This window comes from Tasmannia lanceolata, unplaced genomic scaffold, assembly GCF_043159265.1.
Source record: "Tasmannia lanceolata isolate RefF3 unplaced genomic scaffold, GAP_Taslan_0.1 ptg000013l, whole genome shotgun sequence".
NCBI lineage: Eukaryota > Viridiplantae > Streptophyta > Magnoliopsida > Canellales > Winteraceae > Tasmannia > Tasmannia lanceolata.
This window is the reverse complement of record NW_027518690.1, coordinates 19,045,470-19,066,833: the sequence shown is the minus strand read 5'-3', so window position 1 is coordinate 19,066,833 and position 21,364 is coordinate 19,045,470. Positions and strand designations below refer to the sequence as shown.

The 21,364-nt window shown below is 38.8% G+C and overlaps 1 protein-coding gene across 1 annotated transcript; it reads right to left on the bottom strand.

Annotated features, from left to right (window-relative positions):
• Positions 1 to 3,453: 3,453 nt before the first annotated feature.
• Positions 3,454 to 16,205, bottom strand: LOC143890894 (rhomboid-like protein 14, mitochondrial). Its single transcript, XM_077395578.1, has 2 exons — positions 15,892 to 16,205; positions 3,454 to 4,453 (listed from the first exon to the last, which is right to left on the bottom strand). The coding sequence occupies exons 1-2, from the start codon at positions 16,087 to 16,089 to the stop codon at positions 3,671 to 3,673; spliced, it is 981 nt and encodes a 326-aa protein (XP_077251693.1). The 5' UTR covers positions 16,090 to 16,205; the 3' UTR covers positions 3,454 to 3,670.
• Between the last annotated feature and the right edge of the window lie 5,159 nt (positions 16,206 to 21,364).

The window sequence follows — 21,364 nt, the reverse complement described above, 5'->3', positions numbered from 1 at the left end:
TTGCAAAAGTCACTCAAACCTAGAGACTCTATTTGCAAAATGTGAAACTAGAAGACTCTTTTGGCAAATAAAGCATAGTTGAAGACTTCTTTTGCAAAAACCCCTATATAATTTCTCTTATTTAGGCTCTTTTGACTTCCCCTAAATTCAAATAGTAAGAAATCATTATTCAAAAAATAAATAAATAAATAAGGTGTCACCATTGCATGTTCATTGGCTCATTGCTACTGGTCAGATTCTGCCAAAATCCTTCACACCCGTGATTCTTGATCAGAGGAGGAAGAAGATGAACCATTCCATTTTTATGGGGGTTTTCATAATAAAGTCTCTTGGGATCCCAGTAGTTACAAGATCCTACTAAAACTTGAAATTATAAATAAGCCCCATTATGAACAATTATTCAAAGAATGTTAAATAAGGTGTCACCATGCATGTTTATTCCTACAAGTCAGATCCTGCTACAAACCTTCACACCCATGCTTCTTAATTAGAGGTTTTTATAAAGAAGTCCCCGGGGACTGTCCCCTATACTCTAACAAGTTCCTCTTAAAATTAGAAATTATAACTAAGCCCCTGCATTATACATAATTGTGAAAGAGATGAAATCTTTAATTTACAGAATGTTTGGATTGCCAAAAGTAAAGGAATCGTTAAGGATATTATGATAGTTCTGTGAAGACATTAACACTGTATTCTTGACATTGGACCATCATTTTGTAATGGAAAAATTGGGATGGTCATTTTGGAGGCACAAAATCAGGGTACTTAATAAAATAATAGCAATTTTGGGAGAGTAAAACGGAGGGGCCTAGTTGTAATGTTTAGGTTTTAGAGGATGACGTTACAACATAGAAGGATTATGGGGACTTGTTTAGAAAATTCTCAATTTTATGAAACCCTACTAACATTATATCTCACGGCCATTTGTCAAGGCCATTATTGTAAATTTTGTCCTGTCAAAATCTAGGCGTTCGAAAAATGCTAGAATAAGCACAGATATGCACTTAGAAATCATCACCAAAAAGTCCTGATGATTTAACAACAACAAACACTTCGGCCATGTTTGGCTGGCGTAAAATTATTTAATGAAATATTAATTTATCAAGTGGGAAAGGGACAAAGAGAGTGGGAGAGGGAGACAAATAGGAGGGCATATTCCGTAGGAGAGTGTGAGAAGTGGCTGAAAAATAAATAGTGTTTTGTTTCTTTTTTCAGCCACTCCGCACAATCTCCTCACTCATCCCCCTCTTAATCCCCTTCCCCCATGATCGATAAACATTTCCTTAGCAACATGCACTATCATGCATGTAAGATAATTTAGCAGATACCACATTTCACATATAATTATACATTGTATACCGCATGCAATTCATATAAATAAAATTATGTAACACATACTGGTACATAGTAATAATACACATACGATTTTGATTTCGTTACAAGTTTCAGTTTCGATTTCGTTTCAATGATGATGAAAACGAAACATTTCATTCTTTCGTATTGGTCCAGTGAAAATGTCAAACCATGGGTGCAGACACCCGTATGTATGGCCCAAATCCCTCTTATTGTCTCTGCTGATGTTTGACATGTATGTGGGCCACATTCCCCCTTAAAAAAATCTTCTGCTCCCTTTGTTTTCTGAAATGTGGTTATTACTCTTTTAAGTACCCAAACTTGTAGCTTAGCTGATGAATAGTGGAAAACCACTCAATTATATTGCACAATCCTTTAAACCTTTTGATTATTGCAGTATCAGAGCCTTTAATAGCTTTGTGACTTTGATCATACATGGCTATAAATCTCACCACTACTGCATAATGTGGCTTTTTATTTATTTTAGTGAGGTACACTGCTCTTTACAGGCCTGTTGGCATAGATCATCATGATGGATTAAATTTAGGGAACTGATATCTGCACTCCCTTATTCTGATACTGACACTCCTGCCGTGTGTTAAAAGATTCATTAGAAGCACAGTTTTAAATTTCGACTGAAACCGGGTTTTGCGAAACCGAAATTAAGTATACCGAAACGGTATAAAATTTCAACCGAAAATTTGAAATTTTGTTTCCCTGCCGAAATTTAAGGAATTTCACCCAAAAATCGAATTTTTCCGTTATTTAATACTTTCCCGAAATTTCAGCCGAAATTACTGAAATCTCGGCCAAATATTGCAATGAATATTATTTTATTTTATTTCGTGCATTTTCCCTGAAATTTCAAAATTTCGGCCGAAAATTTCGGTTTCAGTGAGGACTGAAACGCTTCCCGAAACCAAAATTTGAAACCATGATTAGAAGAGTGTAAAATAAAAAAGATGAGTGCCACTGTTAAGACAAGGGAGTGCAGGTATTAATTCCTAAATTTATTGACCAATATAGTTTTAGAGGGTGGCCTAAGCAAAATTATCATACATTCACTTTATGTTAAAAGGCTGAGATATAGTAAGAAGATATATACATGCCGACCCCAACTAGTTTGGGACAAAGGCTTAGTTGAGTTGAGTATACATGACTTATCTCAACCACCCAAAATCTGTTTTCCTTCTTCTGCAACTAACTTGTTATAGAAGACTTTTATATCACCTCTAGTTTTCAAATGGGCAGTTTCTTGATGGGGAGACAAGATATTGTAAATTTTTTGGTGTCCATGACATAACACAGTATACAAATGATCTTCAATTGATTTCTTGCAGGAGAAATTATTTAGCCAACATGTTGAGCTGAATATATTCCACTGTAGCATTTGTGGTTAGTATCTTTCCTCATCCCTAGTATTGTTTTCAAAGAAGATTTTGAAAATAATATGCTAATCAACAGAGCTAGACCTCCCACAGATTACTATAAACAAACAAACAAACAAACAAACGTCATCCATTAGAATGTAGATTGTATTAAAAGTTGATAACATGACTATTAATTCCATGAAAAACTCATTTCCACTTAGGCTAAACTGCATCAACTCAACGCAAGCTAAATGAGCTCATGTCCAGGTCAAAGCTTTCAAAAATTGTTCAATGCCTCAGTTCATTTGCATTTCTATTTACGATATGAAAGTAAAAACAAACTGGTCGGTCATCGACCTGGCCCAGTAAAGCTAAAACCTGAACGATTAATTAAAAGGTTAATAACTCGATTGGGACAATGAAAAACTTGAGTGATTGGTTTTTAATGAAAACACAGTTGCTCTAGAAGAAAATATAAAAAATACTCACAGGCTCGATAGAAATTTTAATGGGCTGCGTCCACAAGTAATTGAATCTAAAATTTACCTTCTAATTGGACCAGATTTGGATTTGGGCTATTCATTTCTTGTTCAAAGTTGTGATTGAATCAGGCCCATTCACACCTGTAAAGAAATTCTGTTCTGTAATGATTGAATGAGATTGTGAGAAAGCTGTCAAACCAATGTGTTACATGATCACAAATTTCATTGGAAGGCTAAAACCAAGGAACTTTATGTATACGGAAGAAAATCCCAAAGACTAATTTTATAGACCATATTTATATATTTTCAAGTTGTATAGTGCAAATCGATTCTGGCTGGATCCAGTAAGCCCATTATCAAATGTTTTATACAAATCGAAAACCATCAGATGTAGCTTTCACCCATCTGGCATCAGTTTGCAGAACACCAAAATTTCTATCCTGAGCCAAACCCATTGCTGCAAAATCATCTACTATATCTTTCAACTCTCCGCCGCCGCAATTCTTCCGGTGAGAGGTCGCGAGTCTGAATCGATGGCCGAATATATGACAATCCATTACCATCCATCTCTGTTCCACACATCTCGCAAATGCTCAGCCATTCAGAATTATTAAAAGTGCAAGCTGGGCACCTCCATGTGCCAGACAAACTCCTCCCCGTCCGATTTCCCCCAACAATCCCACTGCCAGAAATTCGCCTACGATGAAGCCCAAACAATCCCCGCGCAAACCTTAGAGGACTTCTCAGGATTCTGATGAACTTTCTGACGATGGTAGTAAGTGGGTCAGAGCCTGAATAGGAACGCCTCAAGCGAAGGTAAAGAAGTCCTGCAAGAATCCCACCAAGATGGCCGAGGAATGAGACCCCGGGCACGAACATCTGAATGAGGATCAGTTCAGCCCATGCAGCATGACGTGTGGGGACAATCAGTCCGTGGACAGAGGTGTAGTTGTCGGATTGAGAATTGAGAACTACTTTCATCGCAAAGAGGACGCCAGAAAATCCAACGGAGTATTCGCTGTAGTAGGCTCTATCATAATCGAAGAATACGAGTAGACTTTTCGCCAAGATGAGTGTGATACCTTGGGACATGGCAAGTAATTCTGCAATCATGCAGGCAAACTCGACGCTCCCCATTGAAGTTTCCAACTGGATTCCTTTCCACAGAAGGGAGAGCATGTTATAGAATAGATGGGGTTCGCCCATGTGGTAGAAAGCTGATAAGAAAAAGCGCCTGAGATCCCAGTTCTGTTCAAGCAGAAGAAAGAACCATGTAAGATCAAGAAATAAATGCATAACCAATTGTATTGATACTATGTGAGATTAAGTGACTAGTACAAAATGAACCATTAGAGAAATAGAATATGGCTTTTGTGAAAAGCAGCTAAATCCTAATAAAGACCATTATCATATGAAAATGCGGCACTCTAGAGTCACTTACAGAAAAACTAGCATAAATATGGCAAGCACTATTCTCTGAATGGTCTTTAACCATTCAGGAAAAAAAAGGTAAAAAAAAAAACTTCCCAAACACAACACAAGCAAAAAAATTTCAAAAAAAAAGAAGTTAAGCTATCTAGGAAAAGGAGAGAAGCCAAACTTCCTCCTAGTCATAACCAGTTCTTCCCGGGGGATTGGAACTGCCCCTCTTGTGGTTACCATAATTTCAAAAGGAGACAGGAATGTCACTGATGCTTGAAGCAATTTGACCACAGGCAGGGTGATTACTCGAAGTATATTCAGAACATGGAGTGGCCTGAGAATGGGAAGGTAGAGGCCTTGAAGGAAGGTGACTATCACTGTGTGGTAGTGTCTGGTAAAGAAGTGAGAGAGAGGTCTTCAATCCTGAAAACCTTTTTAATCAGAAGAGTTAAAGAAGAATAGATGGTGGAAAATTTCCATAGGTGGGCTGAAATGTTTTGGGGAGTCCCTTTAAGATTGGACACTAGAAAACCCAACAGGCATGAAATCCATTTCTGGTTCGATTCAGAACCTATAACTTGACTCTCTTAAGCTCCTCCACCGAGAAAGTAGCCTCTAGACCAATCCAACTAGCCTCGTCTAAACTCGCAACTATAGACCATCCAATTTTTGGCCAAAATTGAAGGCCTCCGAATAGAGAACTGAGTAGTATTCAACAAAATAATTCAAAATAACCTGACAATCATGACAACTTTCCTCATCCACCAACGAGGATTGAATCATGGCATTAGCAATAGTAAGAAAAAAGGTGTTGTTTTCATCACCTTCCTTTAACCACATGGTCATCGCCCTTTATTGCCATCCGATCTCTTCCGAGGCAAGGTTTTAAATTTCGGTTTTATTTTCGGTTTCTGTCACCGTGGAAACAGAAACGTTTCAGTTTCGGTTGGAAATTTCGGTGGAAATCTTGTAAAATTAAGGAAACATATCGCATACTCGGGCCCTTTGGGGACAGCGGGCCGTTTGGGGAAATCCTGGAAATTTCTATGGCATACTCGGGCCCTTTGGGGACGGTGGGCTCAAATGAGGCAGAGATTAGAGAGGTGCTTCAAGGGCTTAGGCGTATAGAAACTAGTTTCTGGATAACCTAATAGTAGAGGGGGGTTCTGTTAATGTCATAAGATGGCTCTAGGGGTTCTCTTCCCATCCCTGGAGCTTTGCTCATTGGATAAATGAGAGCAAGGGTCAGATTGAAGGTACGTCCATTTCCTTCAAACATGTAAGAAGTGAGAATTCAGAAGCTGACAAGCTTGCCAGGGAAGGGGTTGCTAGAGCGAGGCCTGATAGCTTTGACTTTCTCCCTCCTTGGGAGGATTGTATCTTTTGTGCTAATGTTGTTAGTTGTATATTGGTCATCTCGGTCGTCCCAAGGAGTTTGCCCCTTTTCTCGTTACTAAAATCATTACTATTAATTCAGAAAAAAATCAAGGAAGCATATGGAAACATATGCAAATGATAGAATTTAAAGATGAAACTTCAGGAAATGCTAGAATAAGTACAAATATACACCTAGAAACCATCGCATAAGCAGGACAACCTTCCATAATAGTTTAAAAACATCGAACACCTAGTGACATGCACTGTCTTGCGGCTGGTAATTTAGTACGTACCAAATTTCACATGTGAATTCACACACACACACACACACGCGCACCACTTTTGTATGCAATTCATATAAATATAATTATGTAATATAGTATACCAAAATTACACTAACGATTTTGGCTTATGCATTTCGGTTGTTTCGGTTTCGGTGGGGATGGAAACAGAAACATTTCAGCAGTTTCGTGTCGGTTTTGGTAGAAATTTAAAATCATGCTCCTACGATTTTGTATGCCAAATTTAGTACGTACCAAATTTCACATGTGAATTCACACACACACACACACGCACCACTTTTTTATGCAATTCATATAAATATAATTATGTAATATAGTATACCAAAATTACACTAACGATTTTGGCTTATGCATTTCGGTTGTTTCGGTTTCGGTGGGGATGGAAATAGAAACATTTCAGCAGTTTCGTGTCGGTTTTGGTAGAAATTTAAAATCATGCTCCTACGTGGCTAAGGAATTAGCTCCCACTCTCAAGGCAGCCCTCGACTACAACTCCTCTGACAATGGGGTGAGTTCCTCCTTCCCATCCAAAGCCTCAATGGATCTATAAACAACACTACTCCGTTAATCTTTAGCTCTCCGCCTTCCGTTATTCCACTCCGTAAGGTTCCTTCTGATGAACACTAGCTTTTTGGCAAAGTAGATGCAAGTCTTCCCTTCAATTGCTGCATCACGCCACGACTTGAGAAGCAACTCCATTATCCCAGGTTCCGCCACTTCATCTCAAAATGGGAAGGCATCGGACCCAAAAACCCATTGCCGACTTGATCATGATGGGATAGTGATAAAAGATTGGATTAAGAAGAGCCAACTAAAAATAACCAAGGAAAATGGACAGCAAGTCATTTCCAAGGAGGAACCTGTCCAGCCAGGGATTACCATGATTTGACCAAGTGAATTGCCACCAGTTAGAGGATACATCAAATAACGCCAACTCACAAAATTCAATGCGTCAGCCATACTATTGGAAATCCGAGTGACGTAAGCAGTACTTGCGAAAACGCAACAAGAAACTACTAATACACTCCACCTAGCGCTACTTATATTGAATTAACAAAAAATCTCCCTTTAGACTAGAAAACACCCACACTCCTGGAAAAAAATATTGCCATAACACACTCCAAGAAGGCCATAAAATCCCATTATTCTCCTCCAATCTTCCTAGTCTGGAATGCCATTTATCACCACTTGATAATTACCCTTGTCTAAATTTTCTCAGTTCTTGGATAGAGTGTAAAATATAAACAAAAGTAGTGTTTAATTCCATTAACATGCAACAAGTCAAAAGTTTCCTCACTTCTTGAATAAAGTGTTTAAAATAGAAACAAAATTAGCAGTCTAGTGTTTATTTCCATTAGCGTGCAACAAGTAAGTTTAGAAACCAATCAAGACTCGAGTAAATTTCAGAAAGATCCTACAAGTGCCATCTACCAAAAACTAACCCACTTTATTAACCTCAATGCCAAAAAAAAATTTAAAAAAAAGAAGAAGAAGCATAGAAGTCCACACAGTCTTCTCTTTCCACCAGTTTTTCTTCTTTTTGATGCTAATTTGTTACCACTCTTCAATGAAAAATTGAGACAGGTGTAGTAATCTTTGCTTAAAATTCGGGCTGCATCAGTAAGAGAAACACCAAATGGAGCATAGAGAAAAAGCAATGGGAGCAGAGAAAATACATCATATTATCTTGGTCACCTTCAAAAGGCACTGATATCAATGTGAAGATAAGTGATGGGGTTAGTAGTTGAAGTACACGTCTACATGACACTCAAATCCCATCAAATAAAAAAATACACTTGAATAACATACGGAGCAACTAAAACCTAACCAAAACAAAATCCACGCTAGTGCACGGAGCTTTTTTAAAATGAGTAAGAGCTCGTCTATATACTTGTTGTCTATGCAGTCATGATTGGATTATATAGACAAGTTCTTACATAATTTTTTTTTTTTTTTAAAAAGCTCCAAGAATAAGATAAACCAGAGACATTCCTAGCTATTACCTAGCATAATCTCTGAAAAAGATATATCTTCCTGATAAAATGAACTGCTTCGTAGCTGTTAAAGTATAAAAGATTAAATACTACCAATCTCCAACATGCTCTTTTGGAGAAGTTGGTAAGTTAACATGGTATCAGAGCCAAAGTCTCGAGTTCAAACCTCCCAAATAGCAAAAATCCACATGCGATGGTCGGCCCAAAGTCGGCCCAAAGTGAGACCACATGTGCCACGTGTTTGCCAAGTAAGCCACACGTGCAAGGGAGTATTAAAGTATAAAAGATAAATAACGCCTTTCTCCAACAGCTTAAGCTTTAGGAGAAGTTGGTAAGTTAACAGTAGCTAATGACCATATGCTTCTATAATTATACACATTTGTGTTGATTCATGTCTGCCCATACCCTGCTTTCTGATTAACCATTCCAGTTGGTGCTGTTTTAGCTATGATTTGTGGACACGGACACGAGTGTCGCGTCTCGACACGGACACGGGGTGTCGGACACGGCAAACTCCCAAAATTTAGAAACGGGGACACGGCTAAAATAGAGAGTACATATACTCATGATTTGTGGACACGGATTCATATGCTGAGTTTCGACCAAGTTTCGACACGGATATGAGGCATCTGACATAGAAACCCCTAAAAAACTAGAAATAGTGTCACACTCATACATATAAAGTTGCTAGCACTTCTAGCAATACATCTAAAAGTGTCTAATGGAGTGTCAACACGCGTGGACACGGGTGTCGTGTCGGACACGACATGACACGTGTATCAGCAACAAATTCGAAGTGTCGGCCAAATCATAGTGTTTAGTCTCTTTTGCTTATGGATAGTGGTAACTTTTATTACTGCAAACAAAGCTCACTTAAATATGTCTTTTTCATAATTCCTAAGTTTTGCGTAATGAGTTCTAACTAACATGCTTTTCTTTAATGTCCTTCGTTTGTCAAGAAATCTTTTTTTTGGCTAATGAATTCAATCAGAGTCTGTTTTAAGATAGAACACCGTTACCTCCATTTTACTTCATGTAAACTTATCATTTCTCTAATTCATTCTTCTTTCTTCTACGCATTAAAAAAAAACATTCTTTCTTCTTAATAAACAAGTCCAATACATAGAAGAACTAGTTCAAAATCCCATAAAATGGAAAACAGCCCTCCAATTCTAATAGGATATAAGGAGAGACGCAGGAGGATAGGTTTATGCAAACACCCAATACGCATTTCTCTACCATTAGATATATGGTAAAATACCAAAAACATATTTCTTTACCAACCAACCATAAAATGATAGATTTAAAACGATGACAAAAATCCAGTCCTCTTAACATCACATGCCTGCAAGATACCCAAAACCTATGATTTGTGGACACGGACACGGGTGTCATGTGTCGACACGGAGACGGAGTGTCGGACACGGCGAACCCCCAAAATTTAGAAACGGGGACACGGCTAAAATAGAAAGTGTATATATGATACAACAACAAATATTAGTTATAGAAGAGCTAAAAAAGAGTTTATAATAAAAGAACAATTAATAATAAAAGAGGTAAACACAATATGCAACAATAGAACAGAATGTCACACTTGAAATGGCAAAAAAATGTGTCAACACACCCACATTAACTCCAACACTTATAGCAGTAAATATAGAAGTATCCAAAGGAGTGTTGACACGGGTGGACACACGTGTCGTGTCGGACACGGCAGGACACATGTGTCAGCAATAAATTCGAAGTGTCGGCCAAATCATAGCCCAAAACATAGTTGCCAAAGTGGGAACCAGGAAGCGGGTACAAGAAGCAGTGCGGGAAGTGAAGGGTTTGGAAGAGAGAAAATGCGAGAAACGAAAAGCTCTGAAGAAAGTAAAGAGAAAATGTGTGGGAAGCACGATTGAAAATCAAAATGAAGCATATAATAAGCCTAATTGGAAGTGACCACAAAGTATATAGGCTAGGATTATAGTAGGTTAGAGAGGAATGGTTATATAGGTAAGGATTACAAGTTGACAAGAAGACTTTACAACTAATTAGAATCACAAGTTTTAGGAAATTACAATTTCATATATTGTATTTATGTATATTTAATGTTTAAGTATTTGGAAAAAGATGCACATAATTTATTTAGGGAAGTGATATTTACGCCCCTTTTGATCACCAGGGACACCCCAGTGTCAGTGTATCAATGACAAAAGGGAGGCTATTGTACTTGATGTCAGAAAAATTCAGTGGCTTTGATTGTAACGTACACTGCCACTGGGTGTCCCTGGTGATCAAAAGGGGCATAAATATCATTTCCCTTTATTTATTATTATTATTATTTTGATAGGTAAGCTGGGGTTAGGTGGGACCCTTACCAGTGTATTAATATAAAAAAAGAAAGATATTATATCTCTAGAGATCATAACAAAAGAAAAGGGGGAACAAACGATATCAGGCAATCCAAATTCTTCGAACTAACCCTACGAAGAACAACTAGGGGAAACGGGGAAAACAATGGTTTTCCAATGATCCAATATATGATGTGGATGTAGATCAATACTCAATGGATTAGTGTTGAGTTACATAATCGGCTAGCTTGATGGATGTAGGTTGGGGTCTTTAGGAGTGTCTTAGGCAGAGAATGCAGGGGTGTTTCTTCTTTGAGACCTTCTGCCATGGTTCATCTTCGGAGTCGCTGTGCTTCTTCAATAATTCATCTTCCTAGGCATATTTGAACTGGGATGTATCAACTTCTCTCCCCTTAATTTCCCCCTAAAAACCTACTTAAGAGGGTGACTGCGCTCCTCCTATCCTTTCCTTGCCCTTTTCCTGTAATTCTATGTGCGATACATTAGATTCCTCCAGTTATGTAACCTCCTCTTCACTGTCCTCTAATATTGAATGGCAATTTTTCAATTTAATTTCTTCAGGGGCGATGCTTTCAGCAACTCTAATTGTGGTGTCTTCTATAACCTTCTTAGTACTTTGAACTGATTGCCATTACTATTTGGGGATTTTAACCTAGGCCTTGGGGGAGCGGTGACAGTTCTCTGTCACATGGCTAAAATCTTTGCAGGAGCTACAGAATTTGGGTTTCCAATCGTAGTCGACTCTTTGCAATTGGGTTCCTGATGGTGTGCAAATATGTATGGCATCGTGTAAAGTTTTCCCTGCATGGACTTCGACACAAACTCTAGCGTAGTTGAGCCATGATGATTCGGCCGTTTGGGAATCCATGTAGAGAGGACGACCAAAGAGGCTGGCGATTTTGCTGAGATAATGAGGCGTCCAAAACTTCAGATGCAGACAAGGGAAGCAATTCCAGATAGGAATGTGTTAACTTACCAACTTCTCCAAAAGCTTAAGCTGTTGGAGAAAGGCGTTATTTATCTTTTATACTTTAACACTCCCCCGCACGTGTGACCCACTTGGCAAACACGCGGCACAGGTGGCCCACTTTGGGCCGACCATCGCATGTGGATTTTTGCTATCCGGGAGGTTTGAACTCGAGACCTTTAGCTCTGATACCATGTTAACTTACCAACTTCTCCAAAAGCTTAAGCTGTTGGAGAAAGGCGTTATTTATCTTTTATACTTTAACAGAATGGATAATAATTTCAGTCTTTCCAGCGAGATATCCGGCCACCATCGCTTGAGAATCAGAGCTCTTTCTTCGTAGTTGTGATCTGCTGCTTCCAATACTTGGGTACAATCTTCTGGGTATGAGAACTTGAATAAGAAGAATCCCTGTACAAGGTTAAATATTTGAAGATCTCCTGCTAGATTCGATTCCGTTGAGAGATATTCTCAAGGGCCACAAAATATGATCTTCGATGAGGAAGTATCCAACTAGGCAATTTGCCCATTTATCTGCCGCCTCTCGGAGCTCCTCTGCTTCGAAGTTGACTCGAAGTTGTTCTTCGTCCTCACTAGTTGGGGCAATAAAATCAAGATTGGAGGATGGGGGTTGTGTTGTGTTTTTTGCAAACAGTTGGCTTCATTGTTTCAAGGTTCCTTTGGGGTGTTCAGTGGCTTCCTTCCTTGCTGAGATTTTTTGTTTTTTCTCTCCTTTGTAAGAGGAAAGTTTTCCTTCATCTTCCTTTGGCTCGGAGGTCTTTTCTTCTCCCTCTTGTTGTTTCCCTTGGGCTCTTGAATGCCGCGTCTTTGGTTGTCTTGGAACTTTGGAAATCTTTCCTTGTCATTCCGATTTGGGAGACAACGTCTTATGTACATAATTTTTATTTGAAACTTAAGATGGTTTTCAAGTTGTAAATGCACTCTCTTATTAAATATTGTTAGCCCAAGTGTTCTGATATGTGCAAGTTAATCTTGTATATGGGGTTAGTTATTATCTAGTTATTATGTAGTGGCTATGTGTTTTAGAGTTATGGGGTTAGTTATTGGTGATGTGTCTTGTAAGTGGGTAAATGGACTTGTGATGTGGCATTCTCTTTTACTTGTATTTATTTAATTGTAATTGAATGAAAGGAGAAGAAGAAAAGAATTCTACAACAAAGGAAACTTTGTAGGAGAGTCATGGTTCCTCTCAATTTGAGCCATTAGGAGGTCCGGTTGGCTCGAATCAACCTCTCTCCCCCATATTTCTCTTTTATTTTTGTTTATCTGTGTTACAACCGACTAGGCACGTAACAAGTGGTATCAGAGCCGTCGATCTTGCGTCATAGCTGCGTCGTTGGAGTTTTGGGAATCCGTATGTGAAGATCTACAGGAAATTAAAGCATTGGTTTTGAAAATGATTGAAGGACAACGAAGATTTGTGGAAGGTTTGAAAAAAATCAGCACGGTGAAAGAGGAAATGCGCAACGACGAAGAAAAACAGAATCTTGAAAATGTTGATTTTCAAATGGAGAAAAAAGCGAGAATTGGTGGGGACGAATATACTTTAGTTGAACACCATGCCAAGTTTTTCGATCAATCTGTCGTTTCGATATGCCTCCACGAAAATTTGCATTTCTTTCCCACTTCGTTCGCAATGGATTTTGAAGGAGGGATTCAAATGATGGCGGCCATTATGATTTGGGACCCTAGTGGATTATAAGTATTTTTTCAACAATTCAACCTTGAGGACAAGGTTGTTGTTTGTAAGGAGGGTGGAATGAGATGTGCAAGTTAATCTTGTATATGGGGTTAATTATTATCTAGTTATTATGTAGTGGCTATGTGTTTTAGAGTTATGGGGTTAGTTATTGGTGATGTGTCTTGTAAGTGGGTAAATGGACTTGTGATGTGGCATTCTCTTTTGCTTGTATTTATTTAGTTGTAATTGAATGAAAGGAGAAGAAGAAAAGAATTCTACAGGAAAGGAAACTTTGTAGGAGAATCATGGTTCCTCTCAATTTGAGCCATTAGAGGTCTGGTTGCCTCGAATCAACCTCTTTCCCCCTCATTTCTATTTTCTTTTTGTTTATTTCCGTTACAGCCGATTAGGCACGTAACAGGTTCCCATGAGTTCAACTAATCACCTTGTTTTGATGCTAACAAACCCAAATTGATTAGCCTTTATGGACTAATGGGTTGCCTTAGAGTCTTGTGCTATAGACAGGTTATTCACAGGTCAATCCATCCTAGCACATCACCACAAATGGTCAAAGCTAGAGGATGAACTATTTAACTGTCAAAGGAGCTGGAAAAAAAAACTCGAATCATCATACCTTGAAGGTACAATCAAGGTGAAGCTCAAATTCGAGCATCCCAAGCAAGTGGACATTCAAAGGAACATCATTGAAGGCCAAAGCTTGAGGATCAACAAGCACAAATGACAAAAGAACTTGAACATATTGGCGGCATCATCCTTGGAAGATGACAAAGCAAAGAGCTTGAGTTGAAGATCCCACAAGCAAGCCATGAACATAAAAGAAGATCAATGAAGGCTAGTTCAATAAGTGTTCAAGAGAGTGCATAGAATGGTAGATTGTACAATCCATCTCTTTAGATTTCTTCATCTCTTTTGATTTCTTCTAAGGTCAATGCACTCATAAAAAAACCCTAAAACACATAAACCCAAGTGGACCCAAAGCCTAAGTGCCAAAGTGCTCAAAAATGAAAAAGCATCAATTTGGCACTTGCATTGACAATTGAACCTACATCATATCATAATTGGTCCAAAATATTTTTAAATATTTTTGAATTTTTTTTAACAGATAGCTCTCATTCTTATCATATCCATAGAGTACAAGAACGTCGAAATCCAATACGGAATGAGAGAGATATGAATTTTACAAGTTTGAAAAACTGAAAAATTCCAGCATGGTTGCTCGGGCATCCAAGGAAAGTGTTCGGACGTCCGAACATGAAGAAAAAAAAGTTACCCGAGAAGCTCAAAATTTCAGAGACGCCCGAAGCCTTGTTTGGGCATCCGAGTCGGACGTCTGAAGACTTCTTTGGGCATCCGAAGCCGATAATTCGAATTTTTTCAATATGTAAAGGTCACTTGGTCGGGCGTCTGAATGGGCTTCTGAAAGACTCCGAGATGACCGTTGTAAAGTGAAAAATGGCTAGTTTCTTGGGTGGGCTTATAAATACTTGGACATTTGGGTTTTACCTTCTTCTTAATAACCCACCTATCCTCCAAAGCCATCATAGACATTTGGTAATCTATTTTGGGCTAAAAAATCTTCTCTCAGACAAAGCTATGCCTTGATTTGGGTAAACCATTTGAGTTTGGATTTAGGCTATTCTTGTAAACTACTCGGAGAGACTTCAAAGAGCAATTCATTATGAAATCAGCCCCATTGGAAGCCAAAGCAATCTTCTCATTGTAATCCATTGTATAAGGGTGGAAGAGCACCGTTCTTAAACCTCTTGGAAGCTTGTAAGGAGCCTTGGAGCCGGGCATAGTGTGGACTTCAAATAGTGGAACCCCTCGAGTACGACCTTGAGAAGAGTGGATGTAAGACCCTTGGTTTGAAGGGACCGAACTACTATAAATTTGTGTCGCTTCTCTTCCTAATCTTTTTTATTTACTCTTTCTTTTGTTTGTGGTTTGTAGATTTCATCTTATCTCCTATTTTGGTAACCACCTAAGAAGCTTAAGTAACAAGTGAATGAGGTTAAAATTTGTAATCCAAGTTTAAATTTTTTAATTACCAACCAATTCACCCCCCTCTTGGTTGCCCTAGATTAGAATCCAAATAGACTCCTTTAGCATTATCAAAAGGAGAAAATATTCTTATTCTTTTAAGAACAAAGAATCACCTAAATAGGAAGCATACTCTTAATTAAGAGGAAAGAAATAGGAAGCACCCTGAATTTGGGAAACGAGAATAACTTAGCTTCCGAAGCAAGTTTCTGGGGAACTCTGTGTAACAGATTCCCATCCAAATAGGAAGTTTATGGTAACTATGCCCAAAACTATTTCTCCACCATCAAGCTTATGCAAAAATGCTCAAAGCCCACATTCGGCACCATCAAATTGAGGGGAAAAACGAAATGGGTTTTGATAATCACAACAAATAAAAACCATATTTTACCCAATAGAAACAATACATATACACATAAAAAAAATAACTTAAGGCAATATAAGAATAACCCAGAAAAGGTATGTGAGAGGAAACATAAAGAAATGAAAAGGGAGATTTTATACCTTCACAATGAGATAAGGGTTGAACCAGACCTCTTCAAGTGTAGGAATAATATTATGAAGAAAACCAGGCCTTAGATAGATTAGTGTGTTGGTGAGGAGAAGCCCTGCCGTTACGGGAGGCTTTCTCTCTTGACGATAATACTCGCTGAAGGCTTGAAGGGCAAGAATGGGAAGTAACCTCCTTCCACCACTCTCCATTTCAATTTTCTTTCTCTTTTGCAAGCAGGGTTTGAAGAGAAGAAGCTCTTTGTCTTGTAACAGGTCGTCTTTTATTCTTTGATATGTAAATAAGAAGATTTTGATTCTCTGTTTCGGGTTTGATAAGTAGAGATGGAAATCTAGACGGTTCCAAGTCTTTATTTTATTAACAGAATGACTAAAATACCCCCCAAAATTTTAAATTGACAGAAGTTTTATTTAGAAGGACTAGAAAGCCCATCTCATTTTGGGCCATGTCTGGACCTGGGCCTAATTGTATAGACCCACAAACATTATGGATAGTGCTTAGGCTTTTAGGAGTTTTTATATGTTGTGTGTGTGTGAAGTCTAGTATTTTTCAAAAAGAAGAGTAGAGCCCACTTCATAGGATGATCCAAATCGTTCATTTGTTGGGGCACAACATAAATAGGTTGTCCCCCGAAAATCATTTTCGTAGATGTGAAACAGCCGGTTGCTCCAAAAGCTTAAGCTGTTGAAGCTGGCGTTATTTGATCTTTTATACTTTAACACCCCCTCTCACGTGTGGCCCCGGTTTTTAAGGTTGGCCTACATGTGGCACATGTAGTCTCTCTTTAGAGGATGGCCATTACATGTGGATTTTTTATACCAAGGAGTATTGAACACAGGACCTTTGCTCTGATACCATGTGAAACAACCAATTACTCCAAAAACTTAAGCCTAATCTTTTATACATTAACATTGGATGATCCTAACCCACCAATCTGTAGACGGCCTGCACATTATCCAATCTGTAGACTAAAGGGTTAGGATCATCATATGGAGATGATTTATGAGGTACAACCTATTTACAGATTGGCCCAACAAATTAATGTTTTGGATCATCCTACAAATTAAGTGAGCTCCACTGCACTTTTTGACTTACACGCACATACAAAATCTCGGGCTTTTAGTTTGAATTTACATGACAACGACCGTAAAAATAGAGGAAAATGCTTTCCAACCGGGTAATACTGGACTTCAAGTGCGCACAGCCTACAAAAGTCTTTTCCAGAATGGCTAATATTCTTTTGTGACAAATTTTAATTTTATAAAGAAATCGATTAATGACATAGTATCTCTAAGGGCTAGATTCTCCTTAATCTCTTGTCTCTTGCTTTCTGCTATACTCAAGTTAGCTTCGGCAATTCCAAGAGTTCGATCAGCTTCTTGGGGATCAATGTCACTACCGATCTCTATGCCATCTATTAAAATGACAATCTCATTATTGTCTCATCTAACCCCAATTGCACTCGAGACAATTGGCCATAATAGTGTTGGTCTAGTAGAATATCACCATGAAGGTCATGTTTGACAACCATGAAATTTTTTTTTCATGGAATATTAACTTATCAATTGCTGAGAGAGAGGTAAGGAGACCGGGAGAGGCAGAGATTGAGAAGGCAAGAGCGAGGAGATGATGCAAAGTGACAGAAAAATGAGGAAAAATCAAACTCTATTCGAAATAGAGCCCATTTTTAGCCACTTCTCACCCTCTCTTCCCTATGTCTTCTCAATTTTATTCCTCTCCAACCATGTGATAAACCAATATTCCATGGAAAAAACTTTCATGGCGGCCAAACATGCCAAAGTACCATATGTACAGTGGGCCTGTGGTTCTTCTTAGGATGGCTCTTTAATTAGCCCGTATTCGTTGCACACGGGTTTCCCGCTGCCCATCAGCTAGCCTCATATTCTTATAAGTGTATGAAATTTTGAAGAGATATGACATAGAGTTTTTAATATGTAAAGTCTCATTATCTTTATAAATAATGGGCTTAGTGGGGATACACTCTCATTGCAGAGAGAAGGATGGATATGTAGTTATTTAAGAGCAATAATTCAACAAGAAAAAGTAACCATAAGATAAATCAATGGGTTGGAGGGATCTTTAAGCTACGACCTATTTATTAAACGGTCTAGATCTACTGAAATGAATAGACAACAAGTGGTCAGGCCCAACACGTTCAGGCCCAACACATTCCACCCGAACATGAACAGGCCCACATGGACGGTTACTTTCTTAAGTTTAGGACATATTTTTGCCATTCTCTTTCCTGGCAGGGCCATTTTTATAATTTGAGCGGCAAGATGTCTTTCTTTTCCACGAAGAAAAGGACGCTGCATTCGTGAAGTTTCCGTGGAAGATCGCTTTATGGTCCATTAAAATGACAAAATTGCCCTTTCAGAATTATGTTAGAACTTAGAAAGGAAAGGATTGTGAGGACGCCCTTGCGTCATGGTTGTCCCAAACAGCTCTCCTGGTATTTCTAACCAAACCAAATTAGGGATATGCTTGTCATTTTATAAAGAGATGATGGCACTTTTGTCCTAAAAAATAAGCCCTTGAAATGACGGCAGCATATTGAGGGTTGTCAGGGGCATCTCTAACCAGGACCTGTCTTCCTCGCAACACTCTGAAGCCCTAGTTTGTTTCGAATTTGAAGTGCGTTTGGACTGATGGAATCGGAATTAAAGAATCGGTGTTTCATTCTATCCCCACAATTCTTGCGTTTGGGTGATTTTACTCGGTGCAAAGGGAATGCCCAACCGGAATTTTAGTTGGAATCTTGGGTGGATTTTGATACCGCCTTAGTTAGGTGGTATTCTGATTCCCAACACAAAAAAGACTTGATTTTGTTGACAAAATTAGGGAGAAAAAATCTCCATGATTTAAGGGAGCAAATCTCTCTCTCTCTCTCTCTCTCTCTCTCTCTCTCTCTCTCTCTATGGCAAATGCTTCTTCTCATACGTGAGACCCTAAACCTAAACCTGTTATTTTTTCTGAAAATGCTTTGTTAATGGGTAACCAAACACAAGAATTTGAATCCACATTCCCTTTACCATGGGAAATGGAATAGGAATGGAATTTGATTTCCATAAAAAAAATTGAAAAATAGAAAAAAATATCTAAAAATTTGAAAAATGCATTCCCTATTGCCAAGGGCAATGGATTTTCTTTTTCCTTTTGTTGGGGTTCCACGCAAAAGCAATAAGTCCCACATCGGAAAAGTGAAATTGATGGGATGGGTTATAAGCGAATGGGTACCCTCCCTCTAATGGCTAGCTGTCAGGGGTGAGTTCTATCCGGTTAAATCCCCTGCAACACAACAATCTCCCCTCACGCAGAAGCAACGTGGACAATCTCGCCCCTCCACGCGGTGGCAGCTTGGGAACCATGAGATACTACACCGGGGGTTTCAAGATCTTCCCCGAGGGACACTCCCGCCCACGAGGCAAATTGGGGTTACCATGCCTTGAGCTCTGATACCATTTGTAGGGGATTTAACCAGGTAGAACTCACCCCTATAAGGTAGCCGTTAGAGTGAGGGTGCTCATGCCCTTATAACCCATCCCCATCCATTTCACTTATCTGAGCCGTTAGAGGGAGGGTGCCCAATCCCTTATAACACATCCCCATCCATTTCACTTATCCGATGTGGGACTAATTGCTTTTGCGTGGAACCCCAACAATCCCCCCTCCCATGCGGAAGCAACGTGGACAATCTCGCCCCTCTACGCGACGGCCACCTGGGAGCCATGAGATACTGCACCGGGGTTTCCGATATCTTCCTTTCTCTTTTTTTTTTTTGAGGTTATCTTCCACATCATCCACCAAAATCGAGTTGGGTTCAAGTTGAGCACGACCCAATGCAATTTTAAGTCCAACAATCAGTTTTATTTGGGCTCAAAATCAATTCTCAGGAATTGGGCTTGTAGCTCAATCAATGGATGAGGATTTGTATCTACATCTTGTATCTCAAACTAGACTTCACGCTCGGGCAACATATAAATTTTCCTATTCAAAAAATCAGATCCATAGGATCATTCTAACCATTCGAACTATGGAGGCAAAAAATGGACTAATTTGTGAAGGTTTAAAGACATCAATTTTACCTCCACAAATCGTAGGGTTGGGATGATCCTATGGATCTGATTTTTTGTAGACACCCTATCAATGTGAGGGCCTTTAAAATGGATGGCTTGGATCACCCAAACAATGTGGGCCTCCACTGTATTTTAAGCTAGTGTGTAGAGAACTCTCTACACATATGTGTAGGAACCGTTCTCTCTCTCTCTCTCTCTATATATATATATATATATATATATATATATACTAGTAAAAAACCCCGTGCAATGCACGGGCCGACAAAGAACTGTACGGACCACATCACGGGTTGATCCAAACTGTCCATGTGATGGAACACAACATAAATAGGTTGTGCCCCAAAAATCATTTCCAAAGGCTGATCCTAGCCCTCCAATCTATAGAGGTTTCCATAATATGTTGTTCATCTTAAATCGGATAGTTAAGATCACCCTATAGATTTTTTATTAAAAAAGCATAAAGGAGGGGGGTAGGATTGAAATTATTTGGCTTTAATGGGTGCCTTTGTTAAAAAGCAAAAAGGAGGGGGTAGGATTGAAAATATGTGTGTTGAATGGGTGCCTTTGTTAAAAAAAGTCAAAAAGAGTGATGTGTAATTCTACAAAAAATTCTCTTATTTTCTCTTCTACTATATACATATATATATAACATACTAGTAAAAAACCCGTGCGATGCATGGGCCGACAAAAAACTGTACGGACCACGTCATAGGTTGATCCAAACGGTCCATAGGCCGATCCTAGCCCTCCAATCTATAGATGTTTCCATAATTCCTCTTATCTTAAATCGGATGGTCAAGATCACCCTATAGTTTTTTAATTAAAAAACCATAATGGAGGGGGGTAAGATCGAAATTATAGGGCTTTAATGGGTGCCTTTGTTAAGAGCATAAAGGAGGAGGGGGGGTAGGATTGAAATTATATGAGTTGAATGGGTGCATTTGTTCAAAAAAGTCAAAAAATGTGACGTGTAATTCTCATGTGATTTTCAAAAAAATGGAAAAAACTCTCTTCTTTTCATCCCGGCTTATTGTATTACTAGTAAAAAACCCGTGCGATGCACGGGCCGACAAAGAACTGTACGGACCACGTCATAGGTTGATCCAAACCGTCCACGTGATGGAACACAAAATAAATAGGTTGTGCCTCAAAAATCATTTCCATAGGCCGATCCTAGCCCTCCCATCTAAAGATGTTTCCATAATTCCTCTTATCTTAATTCGGATGGTCAAGATCACCCTATAGTTTTTCAATTAAAAAACCAGAAAGGAGGGGGGGTAAGATAAAAATTATAGAGCTTTAATGGGTGCCTTTGTTAAAAGCATAAACGAGGGGGTCAGATTGAAATTATATGATTCAATGGGTGCCT

Excerpts from the sequence above, each read along its gene's own strand:
- LOC143890894 (XM_077395578.1), bottom strand. The coding sequence starts at position 16,089 with ATGGAGAGTGGTGGAAGGAGGTTACTTCCCATTCTTGCCCTTCAAGCC. Across the intron at positions 4,454-15,891 it reads ACCCTTATCTCATTGTGAAG|AACTGGGATCTCAGGCGCTT; the intron begins GTATAAAATCTC and ends CTGCTTGAACAG.